Source organism: Triticum aestivum, chromosome 4A (genome assembly GCF_018294505.1).
Source record: "Triticum aestivum cultivar Chinese Spring chromosome 4A, IWGSC CS RefSeq v2.1, whole genome shotgun sequence".
Taxonomy (NCBI): domain Eukaryota; kingdom Viridiplantae; phylum Streptophyta; class Magnoliopsida; order Poales; family Poaceae; genus Triticum; species Triticum aestivum.
In genome coordinates this window covers 576,146,949-576,162,377 of record NC_057803.1, presented here as the reverse complement: position 1 = coordinate 576,162,377, position 15,429 = coordinate 576,146,949, and the positions used below count along the sequence as shown (strand labels likewise).

Below are 15,429 nucleotides of genomic sequence, written 5' to 3'. Positions count from 1 at the left end.
CTTTTGTTGCTAAATTCGGAATCTTTCTAGAGAAGGAGTTTCTCTCGAAAGAAGTGAGTGGGAGGAAGGTAGAACTTGATGAGGTAACTGTACCTGCTCCCTTATTGGAAAGTAGTTCATCACAGAAACCGGTTTCTGTGACACCTACACCGATTAGTGAGGAAGTTAATGATGATGATCATGAAACTTCAGATTAAGTTGTTACTGAACCTCGTAGATCAACCAGAGTATGATCCACACCAGAGTGGTACGGTGATCCTGTTCTGGAAGTCATGTTACTAGACCATGATGAACCTACGAACTATGAAGAAGCAATGGTGAGCCCAGATTCCGCAAAATGGCTTGAAGCCATGAAATCTGAGATGGGATCCATGTATGAGAACAAAGTGTGGACTTTAGTTAACTTGCCCGATGATCGGCAAGCCATTGAGAATAAATGGATCTTCAAGAAGAAGACTGACGCTGACGGTAATGTTACTATCTATAAAGCTCGACTTGTTGCGAAAGGTTTTCGACAAGTTCAAGGGATTGACTACGATGAGACCTTCTCACCCGTGCCAATGCTTAAGTCTGTCCGAATCATGTTAGCAATTGCCGCATTTTATGATTATGAAATTTGGCAAATGGATGTAAAAAACTGCATTCCTAAATGGATTTCTGGAAGAAGAGTTGTATATGATGCAACCGAAAGGTTTTGTCGATCCAAAGGGAGCTAACAAAGTGTGCAAGCTCCAGCGATCCATTTATGGACTGGTGCAAGCCTCTCGGAGTTGGAATAAACGCTTTGATAGTGTGATCAAAGCATTTGGTTTTATACAGACTTTTGGAGAAGCATGTATTTACAAGAAAGTGAGTGGGAGCTCTGTAGCATTTCTGATATTATATGTGGATGACATATTGCTGATTGGAAATGATATAGAATTTCTAGATAGCATAAAGGGATACTTGAATAAGAGTTTTTCGATGAAAGACCTCGGTTAAGCTGCTTATATATCGGGCATCAAGATCTATAGAGATAGATCAAGACGCTTAATTGGACTTTCACAAAGCACATATCTTGACAAACTTTTGAAGAAGTACAAAATGGATCAAGCAAAAAAAGGGTTCTTGGCTGTGTTACAAGGTGTGAAGTTGAGTAAGACTCAATGCCCGACCACTGCAGAAGATAGAGAGAAGATGAAAGATGTTCCTATGCTTCAGCCATAGGCTCTATCATGTATGCAATGTTGTGTACCAGACCTGATGTGTGCCTTGCTATAAGTCTAGCAGGGAGGTACCAAACTAATCCAGGAGTGGATCACTGGACAGCGGTCAAGAATATCCTGACATACCTGAAAAGGACTAAGGATATGTTCTCGTTTATGGAGGTGACAAAGAGCTAATCGTAAATGGTTAAATTGATGCAAGCTTTGACACTGATCCGGACGATTCTAAATCGCAAACTGGATACGTGTTTACATTGAACGGTGGAGCTGTCAGTTGGTGTAGTTCTAAACAAAGTGTCGTGGCGGGATCTACGTGTGAAGCGGAGTACATAGCTGCTTCGGAAGCAGCAAATGAAGGAGTCTGGATGAAGGAGTTCATATCCGATCTAGGTGTCATACCTAGTGCATCGGGTCCAATGAAAATCTTTTGTGACAATACTCGTGCAATTGCCTTAGCGAAGGAATCCAGATTTCACAAGAGAACCAAGCACATCAAGAGACGCTTCAATTCCATCCGGGATTTAGTCCAGGTGGGAGACATAGAAATTTGCAAGATACATACGGATCTGAATGTTGGAGACCCATTGACTAAGCCTCTTCCACGAGCAAAACATGATCAGCACCAAGGCTCCATGGGTGTTAGAATCATTACAGTGTAATCTAGATTATTGACTCCAGTGCAAGTGGGAGACTGAAGGAAATATGCCCTAGAGGCAATAATAAAGTTATTATTTATTTCCTTATATCATGATAAATGTTCATTATTAATGCTAGAATTGTATTAACCGGAAACATAATACATGTGTGAATACATAGACAAACAGAGTGTCACTAGTATGCCTTTACTTGACTAGCTCGTTGATCAAAGATGGTTAAGTTTCCTAGCCATTGACATGAGTTGTTATTTGATTAACGGGATCACATCATTAGGAGAATGATGTGATTGACTTGACCCATTTCGTTAGCTTAGCACTCGATCATTTAGTATGTTGCTATTGCTTTCTTCATGACTTATACATGTTCCTATGACTATGAGATTATGCAACTCCCGTTTACCGGAGGAACACTTTGTGTGCTACCAAACGTCACAACGTAACTAGGTGATTATAAAGGTGCTCTACAGGTGTCTCCGAAGGTACTTGTTGGGTTGGCGTATTTCGAGATTAGGATTTGTCACTCCGATTGTCGGAGAGGTATCTCTGGGCCCACTCGGTAATGCACATCACTTAAGCCTTGCAAGCATTACAACTAATGAGTTAGTTGCGGGATGATGTATTACGAAACAAGTAAAGAGACTTGCTGGTAATGAGATTGAACTAGGTATGGAGATACCGACGATCGAATCTCGGGCAAGTAACATACCGAAGACAAAGGGAACAACGTATGTCGTTATGCGGTCTAACCGATAAAGATATTCGTAGAATATGTGGGAGCCAATATGAGCATCCAGGTTCCGCTATTGGTTATTGACCGGAGACGTTTCTTGGTCATGTCTACATAGTTCTCGAACCCGTAGGGTCCGCACGCTTAAAGTTTTGATGACAGTTATATTATGAGTTTATATGTTTTGATGTACCGAAGGTTGTTCGGAGTCCCGGATGTGATCACGGACATGACGAGGAGTCTCAAAATGGTCGAGACATGAAGATTGATATATTGGAAGCCTATATTTGGATATCGGAAGTGTTCCGGGTGAAATCGGGATTTTACCAGAGTACTGAGGGGTTACCGGAACCCCCCGGGGGCTTAATGGGCCATAGTGGGCCTTTGTGGAGAAGAGGAGAGGCGGCCAGGGCAGGGCCGCGCGCCCCTCCCTCCCTAGTCCGAATAGCACAAGGAGAGGGGGGCGGCGCCCCCCCCTTTCCTTCATCTCTCCCTCCTCTTTCCCCCTCCACTCCTAATCCAACAAGGAAAAGGGAGGGGGTCCTACTCCCGGTAGGAGTAGGACTCCTCCTGGCTCGCCCCCTCTTGGCCGGCCGCACCTCCCCCTTGCTCCTTTATATACGGGGGCAGGGGGGCACCCTAGAGACACAACAATTGATTGTTTAATCTTTTAGCCATGTGCGGTGCCCCCTCCACCATAGTCCACCTCGATAATACTATAGCGGTGCTTAGGCAAAGCCCTGCGTCGGTAGAACATCATCATCGTCACCATGCTGTCGTGCTGACGAAACTCTCCCTCAACACTCAGCTGGATCAGAGTTCAAGGGACGTCATCGGGCTGAACGTGTGCTGAACTCGGAGGTGCCGTGCGTTCGGTACTTGATCAGTCGGATCGTGAAGACGTACGACTACATCAACCGCGTTGTGCTAACGCTTCCTCTTTCGGTCTATGAGGGTACGTGGACAACACTCTCCCTCTCGTTGCTATGCATCTCCATGATCTTGCGTGTGCGTAGGATTTTTTTTGAAATTACTGCGTTCCCCAACAGTTCCGCTTCCAGTGACCGTTTCCCTTGCAATAAAAGCACTCAGTCTCAGGCTTGGGTCCATGCTTTGGCTTCTTCCCGGCAACTGATTTACCGGGCGTGGCAACTCCCTTGCAGTCCTTCTTGAAGTTCTTCTTACCCTTGCCTTTCTTGAAACTAGTGGTCTTATTCACCATCAGCACTTGATGTTCCTTTTTGATCTCCACCTCCGCCGATTTCAGCACCGAATATAATTCAGGAATGGTCTTTTCCATCCCTTGCATATTGAAGTTCATCACAAAGCTCTTGTAGCTAGGTGGAAGCGACTGGAGGATTCTGTCAATGACCGACTCAACTGAAACATTAACTCCCAGCTGAGACAAGCGGTTGTGCAACCCAGACATTTTGAGTATATGCTCGCTAACAGAAGTACTCTCCTCCATCTTACAACTGTAGAATTTGTCAGAGACTTCATATCTCTCGACCCGGGCATGAGCTTGGAAAACCATTTTCAGCTCTTGGAACATCTCATATGCTCCGTGTTGCTCAAAACGCTTTTGGAGCCCCGATTCTAAGTTGTAAAGCATGCCGCACTGAACCAGGGAGTAATCATCACTATGCAACTACCAGGCGTTCATAACGTCTTGAGTTGCTGGGAAAACAGGTGTGTCACCTAGCGGTGCTTCAAGCACATATGCTTTCTTGGCAGCAATGAGGATAATCCTCAAGTTACGGACCCAGTCCGTGTAGTTGCTACCATCATCTTTCAACTTGGTTTTCTCTAGGAACACGTTGAAGTTGAGGGCAACATTAACGTGGGCCATTTGATCTGCAAGATAGATTGTAAATACAATTTTAGACTAAGTTCATGATAATTAAGTTCATCTAATCAAATTATTTAATGAACTCCCACTCAGATAAACATCCCTCTGGTCATCTAAGTGATTCATGATCCAAATCGACTAGGCCATGTCCGATCATCACGTGAGACAGACTAGTCATCAATGGTGAACATCTGATCGCATCTACTATACGACTCATGTTCGACCTTTCAGTCTCTCGGGTTCCGAGGCCATGTTTGTACATGCTAGGCTCGTCAAGTCAACCTAAGTGTTTCGCATGTGTAAATCTGGCTTACACCCGTTGTATGCGAACGTTAGAATCTATCACACCCGATCATCATGTGGTGCTTCAAAACAACGAACCTTCGCAACAGTGCACAGTTAGGGGGAACACATTTCTTGAAATTTCTAGTGAGGGATCATCTTATTTATGCTACCGTCGTTCTAAGCAAATAAGATGCAAACATGATAAACAACACATGCAATTCATAAAGTGACATGACATGGCCAATATCATCTTGCGCCTTTGATCTCCATCTTCGAGGCGCGGCATGATCACCATCGTCACCGGCATGACACCATGATCTTCATCATCGTGTCTTCATGAAGTTGTCTCGCCAACTATTACTTCTACTACTATGGCTAACAGTTAGCAATAAAGTAAAGTAATTACATGGCGTTTATGTTGACTCGCAGGTCATAAGACAACTCCTATGGCTCCTGCCGGTTGTCATACTCATCGACATGCAAGTCGTGATTCCTATTACAAGAACATGATCAATCTCATACATCACATATATAATTCATCACATCCTTTTGGCCATATCACATCACATAGCATACCCTGCAAAAACAAGTTAGACGTCCTCTAATTGTTGTTTGCATGTTTTATGTGTCTGCTATGGGTTTCTAGCAAGAACGTTTCTTACCTACGCAAAAGCCACAATGGTGATATGCCAATTGCTATTTACCCTTCATAAGGACCCTCTTCATCGAATCCGATCCGACTAAAGTGGGAGAGACAGACACCCGCTAGCCACCTTATGCAACAAGCGCATGTCAGTCGGTGGAACCTGTCTCACGTAAGCGTACGTGTAAGGTCGGTCCGGGCCGCTTCATCCCACAATGCCACCAAATCAAGATAAGACTAGTAACAGCAAGCAAGTTGAACAAATCATCGCCCACAACTACTTGTGTTCTACTCGTGCATAGAATCTACGCATAGACCTAGCTCATGATGCCACTGTTGGGGAACATAGTAGTAAATCAAAAAAAATCCTACGTGTCACCAAGATCAATCTAGGAGATGCTAGCAACGAGAGAGAGGGAGTGCATCTTCATACCCTTGAAGATCGCTAAGCGGAAGCGTTACAAGGAACGCGGATGATGGAGTAGTACTCGCGGCGATTCAAATCGCGGAAGATCCGATCTAGCGCCGAACGGACGACGCCTCTGTGTTCAACACACGTACCTCCCAGGGACGTCTCCTCCTTGATCCAGCAAGGGGAGAGGAGAAGTTGAGGGAGAGCTCCGGCAGCACGACGGCATGGTGATGGAGCTTGCGGTTCTCCTGTAGGGCTTCACCAAGCACTACGGAGGAGGAGGAGGTGCTGGAGAGGGGGAGACTGCGCCATGGAAGGGGTGTTGCTGCCCTCCCACCCCCCTTCTATTTATAGGGTGAAGGGGAGAGGGGCCGGCCCCTCTAGATCCCATCTAGAGGGGGGGCGGCGGCCAGGGGGGAACTTGCCCCCCAAGTCAGGTGGGAGGCGCCCCCACCCTTAGGGTTTACAACCCTAGGCGCCTTGGGCCCTTGGGGGTGCACTAGCCCACTAGGGGGCTGGTTCCCACCCTTGTTCAGCCCACTTGGCCTATCGGGGAAGGTGGCCCCACCCGGTGGACCCCCGGACACCTTTCGGTGGTCCCGGTACAATACCGATAATCCCCGAAATTATTCCGGCGACTGAAACTGGACTTCCATATATAATTCTTCACCTCCGGACCATTCCAGAACTCCTCATAACGTCCGGGATCTCATCCGGGACTCTGAACAACCTTCGGTAACCACATACAATTTCCCATAACAACTCTAGTGTCACCGAACCCTGAGTGTGTAGACCCTACGGGTTCGGGAACCATGCAGACATGACCGAGACACCTCTCCAGACAATAACCAATAGCGGGATCTGAATACCCATATTGGTTCCCACATGTTCCACGATGATCTCATCGGATGAACCACGATGTCGGGGATTCAATCAATCTCGTATGCAATTCCTTTTGTCCATCGGTATGTTACTTGCCCGAGATTTGATCGTCGGTATCTCTATACCTTGTTCAATCTCGTTACCAACAAGTCTCTTTACTCGTTCTGTAACACATGATCCTATGGCTAACTCCTTAGTCACATTGAGCTCATTATGATGATGCGTTATCGAGTGCGCCCAAAGATACCTCTCTGTCATACAGAGTGACAAATCCCAGTCTCGATTCGTGCCAACTCAACAGACACTTTCGGAGATACCTGTAGTGCACCTTTATAGTCACCCAGTTACATTGCGACGTTTGATACACCCAAAGCATTCCTACGGTATCCGGGAGTTGCACAATCTCATGGTCCAAGGAAATGATACTTGACATTAGAAAAGCTCTAGCGAACGAACTACACGATCTTGTGCTATGCTTAGGATTGGGTCTTGTCCATCACATCATTCTCCTAATGATGTGATCCCGTTATCAACGACATCCAATGTCCATGGTCAGGAAACCATAACCATCTATTGATCAACGAGCTAGTCAACTAGAGGCTCACTAGGGACATGTTGTGATCTATGTATTCACACATGTATTATGGTTTTCGGTTAATATAATTATAGCATGAACAATAGACAATTATCATGAACAAGGAAATATAATAATAACCATTTTATTATTGCCTCTAGGGCATATTTCCAACAGCTATCTCCGTAGGCTTCACGTAAGCACTACGAAAATATGACCGAGGGACGAAACTAAGGAGAGGGGCGCCGCACACGTTGCTTGGTTATCCTATTGGTTCGATAAACCTTGCTTCTCAATGAGGGAAAATACTTATCTCTACTGTACTGCATGTCCCCTCCTCTTTGGGGAAAAATTCCAATGCATTTTACAAGTAGCAGCTCTCCGGTGGAGCGACTCCGCCGGGGAAACTTCCCTCCAGGAGGGGAAATCGAAATCATCAACATCATCAACGATCCTCTCATCATGGGAGGACCAATCTTCATCAACATCTTCACCGTCACCATCTCATCTCAAACCCTAGTTCATCTCTTGTATCCAATCTTTGTCCCAAAACGTCAAGTTGGTACTTGTGGGTTGTTAGTAGTGCTGATTACATCTCGTAGTTGACGCTTGTTGGTTTATTTGGTGGAAGATTATATGTTCAGATCCTTAAGCATATTCAATACATCTCTAATCTTGAACATGAATATGATTTGTGAGTAGTTACTTTCGTTCTTGAGGACATGGGAGAAGTCTTGTTATAAGTAATCATATGAAGTTGATATTCATTTGATGTTTTGATGATATGTATGTTGTTCTTTGTCGGTGCCAAAACCGGCGGATTTCGGGTAGGGGGTCCCGAACTGTGCGTCTAGGATCGATGGTAACAGGAGGCAGGGGACACGATGTTTTACCCAGGTTCGGGCCCTCTTGATGGAGGTAAAACCCTACGTCCTGCTTGATTAATATTGATGATATGGGTAGTACAAGAGTAGATCTACCACGAGATCAAGGAGGCTAAACCCTAGAAGCTAGCCTATGGTATGATTGTATGTATATATTCTATCGACTAGCCTGGCCTCGGTTTATATAATGCACCAGAGGCCTAGGATAACAAGATTCCTAGCCGAATACGCCGGTGGGGAGGAGTCCTTGTCTTGATTGCCAAGTCTTGTGGAATATTCCTTGTATGCGGCAGTTGTCCGAACTGTCCCATGAGTATACGGCCACGGGGGTCCTCGGCCCAATCTATCAGATCGGGAGATGACGTGTTGAGTACCCCCTAGTCCAGGACACTGCCATTCTTCCTTTAGTGGTGTCATGTGAACGTCGACTACATGACACCTCACAATGCTTGAGACTAAGAGAAGGCATTAGATAGTAATATGTAGATGATGGGTTGCTAGAGTGACAGAAGCTTAAACCCTAGTGTATTTGTTATTCCGCAAGGGGCTGATTTGGATTCATATGTTTTGTGCTATGGTTAGATTTATCTTTCTTCTTTCGTAGTTTCAGATGCTTGCGAGAGGGGGTAGTCATAAGAGAGAGGATTGTTCAAGTAAGAATAGCACCCCAGCATCGGTCCACCCCAATATCAAATTATCTAAATAGCGAACGCGAATCAACTAAACATGATAAATGTGACTAGATGACAATTCCTATGTGTCCTCGAGAACGCATTGCTTGCTATAAGAGAACGTTCCGTCATATCCTTTGCTATGAAGATGATTGGGCCACCTTTCTGCACCTTTGTTTATATTGCTACTTGTTACTTGTTACGAATTACCTTGCTACTAAATTATCTGTTACCACTACTTTCAGTACTTGCAGACAATACCTTTCTGAAAACCGATTGTTATTTTATTCTGCTCCTCGTTGGGTTCGACACTCTTACTTATCGAAAGGACTACGATTGATCCTCTATACTTGTGGGTCATCATCGGCGAACATCGAAAGAAAAAAAGGAGGGTCGCTTAAAGAGAAATGAGGAGCATGGATCCAAGAGGGATAGGAAGTCATAATAGTCACTTGCTTCCCTTCTAGTATTTGGTCATCTCGAGCTTGGTGTTCACCTTCAGAACTTGTGTTGGCAATGTTGAACTATTTCTTGTCTTCAACGAGTTGAACTATTTGCTATGTTGGATATGTTGAAACTATTTTGTATGTTTGTTGGATATGTTGAAACTATGTGATGCTCTCGATTACTATGTTGGATATGAAACTATATTGTTGTTATCTATATCCTGCTTTAAAAAGCATAGAACGGTAATCTATATCTTGTTTTAAAAACATAAAATGATTGCTCTGCTTTTAAAGGGAAAAGTACCCTACCGCCAAGTTGCCTGGCGGTAGGGTTACACACCCTACACCCAAAAAATATTTCGATGCAACGGTATATTTGCCATAGTTTTCAACCCTTTCCAGGGCCCAGAAAAACTTTATGCGAGCAACATAAGGGTTTGAGGGTTTCAGGGGGTTAAGCCCCTACCGCCGTAGACCTTGGCGGTAGGGGATAACTGCCTACCGCGATGCCCCTGGCGGGAGGGTACTAATCCACGTCATTGCGACTGACGCCCCCGTTTCCTTTGTCGTCACCCTACTCGTGAAACCCTTTTCCTACCGTCGTAGACCTTGGCGGTAGGGTTATAACCGTCTACCGCCGGGGGCTCTCTTCTGGCTTCCTCTTGAATGCTGCTCTCTTCTGGCTTCAGCGAGTTTCCACTTCAGATGCTATTTCTTTCAGACAACAACATTACTGGCACGGTGCCGAAGGAGCTCGCTGAGTTGCCAGCACTGAGAAAGGTCGATCTGTCAAATAACAATCTATATGGGAAGCTTCCTGAATTTCGCAAGAATGTGGAGGTGATACTTGATGGCAACCCAAACTTTGGCAAGCCTGCTCCTGCGCCTGGACCAGGTGGTAGCAGCAATGACACTAAGCCTGGGGATGAAAGTGGTGGAAGCAACAAGAGATCCTCTTCTACCGGTGTCATTGTTGGGTCAGTGGTTGGAGCTGTTGCTGTACTAGGCCTTATTGCTGCATTAGGATTCTATTGCTATAAGAGAAAGCAGAAGCCTTCCGGAAGGGTGCAGAGTCCACATGCTATGGTCATCCATCCCAGGCACTCAGGGTCAGACCCTGACATGGTAAAGATCACAGTTGCTGGGGGAAATGCCAATGGTGGTGCGGCCACGAGCGAGCCATATAGCCAGGCAAGCAGTGCCCCCCGTGATATCCATGTCGTTGAGGCTGGGAATATGGTCATTTCAATTCAAGTACTGCGTAATGTGACCAACAACTTCAGTCAGGAGAACATCCTTGGTCGTGGTGGGTTTGGCACTGTCTACAAGGGTGAGCTCCATGATGGTACAAAAATTGCTGTGAAGCGAATGGAGTCTGGTGTTATGGGCAACAAGGGGCTAAACGAGTTTAAATCAGAGATTTCTGTGCTGACCAAGGTCCGTCATCGGAACCTTGTGTCACTGCTTGGATACTGTCTTGATGGTAATGAGAGGATTCTTGTATACGAGTACATGCCACAGGGTCCAGTGAGCCAACACCTGTTTGAGTGGAAAGAACACAATTTGCAGCCGTTGGAATGGAAGAGGCGACTCAGCATTGCGCTTGATGTTGCAAGAGGTGTTGAGTACCTGCACAGCCTTGCTCAGCAAACGTTCATCCACAGAGACTTGAAACCATCAAATATACTTCTTGGTGATGACATGAAGGCCAAGGTGGCAGACTTTGGATTGGTGCGGCTTGCGCCAGCTGATGGGAAGTGTGTATCAGTAGAGACAAGGCTTGCTGGAACTTTTGGATATCTTGCCCCCGAGTATGCAGGTGAGCATCCCGTATATTTTGTGCTTCACTTTTCTGATTCTCTTGTATACAGTTCAATTAACAAACACAATATATTTAAACTATGTCATATCCAAAATAGTGTCCAAATAATTTGATATTTGTAGTGATTTTTGGACTGCCATTTAGTTCTGATGATTTTAGTATTTAAACTGTTATTGATCAGTTTAGTTCTAGGATTTATTTAGGTGCTTCATAAATATCATGATTCAACTAGGTTGAAAATGAGTGTGTATCTGATATATGAGAACTATTGAAAATGTGCTACCAAAACATGTGTAGTATTGGACAATCAATTCAGTGATCTACTCTGATGAGCTTGTGTCCTTAGTTGGTCCATTTGACCAGAAATTAGCATGCTGTTTTATTTTTCTCTCAAATGGCTAAATGTATGTCGAGTGAACTGCTTTGCGTACTCAAAAGTTCAAATATTAGTAATTTAGTATGCCACGGAGTAGCTGTGGGCACTAACATTAACAAACATGCTCATGAGAAGATCTCTTTCGCAAGCTGAGCTAATTTTGTGCCTTCAAAATCAAAATAAAGAACAAACTTGTTCATGAGAAGATTTCTTTCACAAGCTGAGCTAATTTTGTGCCTTCAAAATAAATAACTTCCAATAGCCCCAAACCGTGAATGGATCTTCATTTTTTTACCTTTAGCTGGTGCAGCTACTTCCTGTCAGGAACTAAAGTCATTTATTTAAATATGATGCTGCATCATCTTTTTTACTGCATTGTCCCAGTTAGTGATCTGAGTCTAGCTGCATATTTTAAAGCTCCATTTCTGCCACTTGCAATACCTGTATAATAACTAAAACCTAACATCTTTTTGCGCAGTTACTGGACGTGTGACCACAAAAGCTGATGTCTTCAGCTTTGGTGTCATTTTGATGGAGCTGGTGACGGGACGCAGGGCGCTTGATGACACACAGCCTGAGGATAGCATGCACCTGGTTACATGGTTCCGGAGAATGCAGCTCAACAATGATACGTTCCAGAAGGCGATCGACACAAGCATGGAGCTTGATGAGGAGACCTTAGCCAGCGTTAGCACGGTCGCACAGCTCGCGGGTCACTGCTGTGCTAGGGAACCACATCAGAGGCCCGACATGGGTCATGCCGTGAACGTGCTCTCTACTCTTTCGGAAGTGTGGAAACCCGCAGACCCAGATTCAGACGACAGTTACGGCATCGACCTGGACATGACGCTGCCTCAGGCGTTGAAGAAATGGCAGGCCTTTGAGGACAGCAGCCATTTTGACGGTGCGACCTCTTCGTTCCTGGCGAGCTTGGATAACACCCAGACCAGCATCCCGACGCGGCCTCCAGGGTTTGCTGATTCCTTCACCTCCGCCGACGGAAGATAAACCCTGTTTGTTGGAAAGGGAAAGCCAGAAGCTCCGCTCGCTCAAAATGATCATTCTGTTCATTCATTCCTTTAGCCTCTTCACCCCTCCTCCTCCCTCCCTGCCTTTTAAATGTTGGTGGATTTGGCCTTGTGCTGCCATGCCATGTTAGCTGTCCGTCGATCATGTATGATGATGTGGTCTTTACTCGAGAATTCCCTGGAAGTCTGCTGCGACTAACCGCTCGGTGCTGCTGCTATTATTGTTAGCTTTGAACCTAAGTAGAAGATTGTTAGGGTTGTTGGCTTGTACTCAACATTGATCTGCTCCATGATTAAATTGATCCCTGTCAGTATCCTCAACTGCTCCACTGGTCGTTGTTATCCAATCCTTTTTCTTCCTGGGACTATCATTTCTGAGCCAGCCTTTGAGGAAAGGAGGTGCGGCTAATCTGCACCCGGGCTCAGCTGCACCCACGCTTAGAAAAAAATTCAAAAAAAATACTAGAAAAATTCAAAAAATTCCAATTTTTTTTTGTGGTGGTAGATAATTTGACGCGTGAGGTGCGCCCCAAAATTCAACTCATTTGAGTATCTGAGCAGCTCTCGGCAAAAAAACACAAAATCAGGGTCTGTAAAAATGTTTACTGTTTCACGCACTGTTTTGACCCGATTTGTCTTTTTTGCCGAGAGCTACTTGGATGTCCAAATAAGTTGAATTTTGGGGCGCACCTCACGCGTTAAATTATCTACCACCACAAAAAAAATTGGAATTTTTTAATTTTTTCTAGTATTTTTTTTTTTGAATTTTTTGCTGAGAGGGAGTAGATGAGCCCGGTCACCGTTTTGAGTTTCCCGCCTACCCCCATTATTCTTGGGCCTGGCTCAGCCGTCTCACCTGCCCGCGGCGATCGCGGAGCGGATAGACGCTACACCCTGTCTAATTTGTGGCGCCAGGTTGGAACCTGGAATTGCTCCAGCATAATAAAACTGGAGTATGCCTGAAGCCGTTGCGGCCGCTGACTCAGCAGTGAGCATCCCAGTCTTTTCAGCTGGTCGCCAGCTAATCCGGCATTAGTTAGAAAAAATAAATAAAGTTGGTCGTCAATCAAATCCCCCATGTTACTGCTGACCTGCGACAGGAGTCCGGACAGCGATGCGCCGCTAGATTAGTGCCTACTACAACTAAGATAAGAACAAGAGGCCGAGAGAGATGCCGGATGAATGATCAAACGACGTGACTCGAGTCTGATATAAAATGCTTATGCTTATTCTAATAATGCGTTCCAAGTTATAGTGATGGCGACGCGACTGCATGGGCATGGCCCTGTCCCATCGGATTCGCACGCCGAATTAAACGTTCGAAAACCTGTGCATATATTTTCTGGTGGTGGATGGTGCTGGCAGTTGCAAAAGGCATATTGTTTCTTCTCGCTGTCCACACCACCTTGCGATTCCAAGCTCACGTCCGCCTCAGCGCCTCGCAGTCCCCAGCTCCAGGGTGGCCTAAGGCGTCCTCGCCCGGCTCCGTCAACCGCCGTTAGGCCAACTCCACCGCGCGACCCCAAACGGACGTCCGTTTTGATCCGGTTTTGTCCGTTTGGGTAGGAAGACGGGGTCGTGTCCTGGGATGCGGTGGCCGTGCGCCCAAGGCGTGGATGCATCCCGGCCGCGTACTTTTTCTATACAAGCCCTTAAATTTTTTTTTCATCATTCATTCTTGATACATGGGAATACATCACCAAATTTTGACTAGAAAAGCAAGACCAAAGAAAACAAGAACCATAAGAATACATTTTACAAGATATCCAACTTCCATAACTGCTTCTGTAAGTTGGATTAGTGCCTTCTCGATGCATTCATTGTTGATCTGCGGAGGAGCCGCCTCCATCTTGCGTGTTTCTTTCTTCTTCGAGTCTAAAGAAGTAGAGGTTGCTTCCTCGCATCTAGTCTCGTGTCTAGCCTCTAATCTGCCAACAAGTGCACTTGTCTCATCTACAGCCTCTATGCTAGCTAAAAGTGCACCAATATCTACTAAATTGCGCTTTATCAATATATCGATGTACTCTTCTTCCCAATACCAAAACTTGCATCCATTCTACACATCAAAATTTGAAGTTAGCACAACTAGTCAAATTTAGAGCACAAACCGAAGCTAAAAAAAGCACATACCACATCGTTTAAACACTTGATGAACACCCATCCGGAATGTTCCGGCGTTGTACACACGCGGCGCACGACCTTCTTTAGGCAGTGGTCGCACTTAATGAGCGGCAACGGTGCACTGACGAACTTTTGAGCTAGCACCGAGCCCGGCCGACCGCCATTCATGTATCTGTCGGCGGACCACCGACGGTGTAGATCTGAGCGGCTAGAGGAGGAGCCACTGCCTGCATGTGGCCTTGCGGCCCTGCCATGGCCTTCCGGCCCGGTGCCCGACTAGTCCATGGTGTGGCGCGGCCTCCCACAACCGGGCGAGTTCAAGACCGACCGGATCCGCCCCAAATACGGCCGGCGGGTGCGCAAAACAGGTGGCCGCGGTTGGGTAGATCGGGGGCGCCGAGAGGAAGGGGTTGCGCGAGCATCCGTCTGAGCTGCATAGCTACAATGGCAGCAACGGCGGCGGCGGCGAGGGAAGAATGGGGAAGAGTGAAGAAGAATGGAGGGCGTGCGGCCGTAGGGAGGGAGGGGGCGGATAGAAAAAGGCGCCCCTGTGCCATCGACGGGCTGGCCAGGTGTCACGCCCAATATGCGACCCTATCCAAAAGGAACTCGAAGGTCCCACTAAGGATAGACCCGCATATTGAAACGCTTTTGCATGGTGGATATCATTACATCAATATTACATAATAGATAGGGATACATACAAGAGGCATACATGCCACAAGAATACAACATCACAATACATCAGAGCACCATTCGACTACGGATGAAACACAACCAGAAACTCAAACGACATCCACCCTGCTAGCCCAGGCCGCCGACTTGGAACCTATCCCCTGATCGAAGAA

General features: G+C 45.9%; 1 protein-coding gene across 1 annotated transcript; it reads left to right on the top strand.

Annotated features, from left to right (window-relative positions):
• Positions 1 to 9,900: 9,900 nt before the first annotated feature.
• Positions 9,901 to 12,781, top strand: LOC123083932 (receptor protein kinase TMK1). The gene is made up of 2 exons (XM_044505790.1): positions 9,901 to 11,053; positions 11,911 to 12,781. The coding sequence occupies exons 1-2, from the start codon at positions 9,901 to 9,903 to the stop codon at positions 12,438 to 12,440; spliced, it is 1,683 nt and encodes a 560-aa protein (XP_044361725.1). The 3' UTR covers positions 12,441 to 12,781.
• Positions 12,782 to 15,429: the final 2,648 nt, after the last annotated feature.

Coding starts and splice junctions, on each gene's coding strand:
- LOC123083932 (XM_044505790.1), top strand. CDS start 9,901: ATGCTGCTCTCTTCTGGCTTCAGCGAGTTTCCACTTCAGATGCTATTT. Junction 11,054..11,910: donor TCTTGCCCCCGAGTATGCAG/GTGAGCATCCCG, acceptor CTTTTTGCGCAG/TTACTGGACGTGTGACCACA.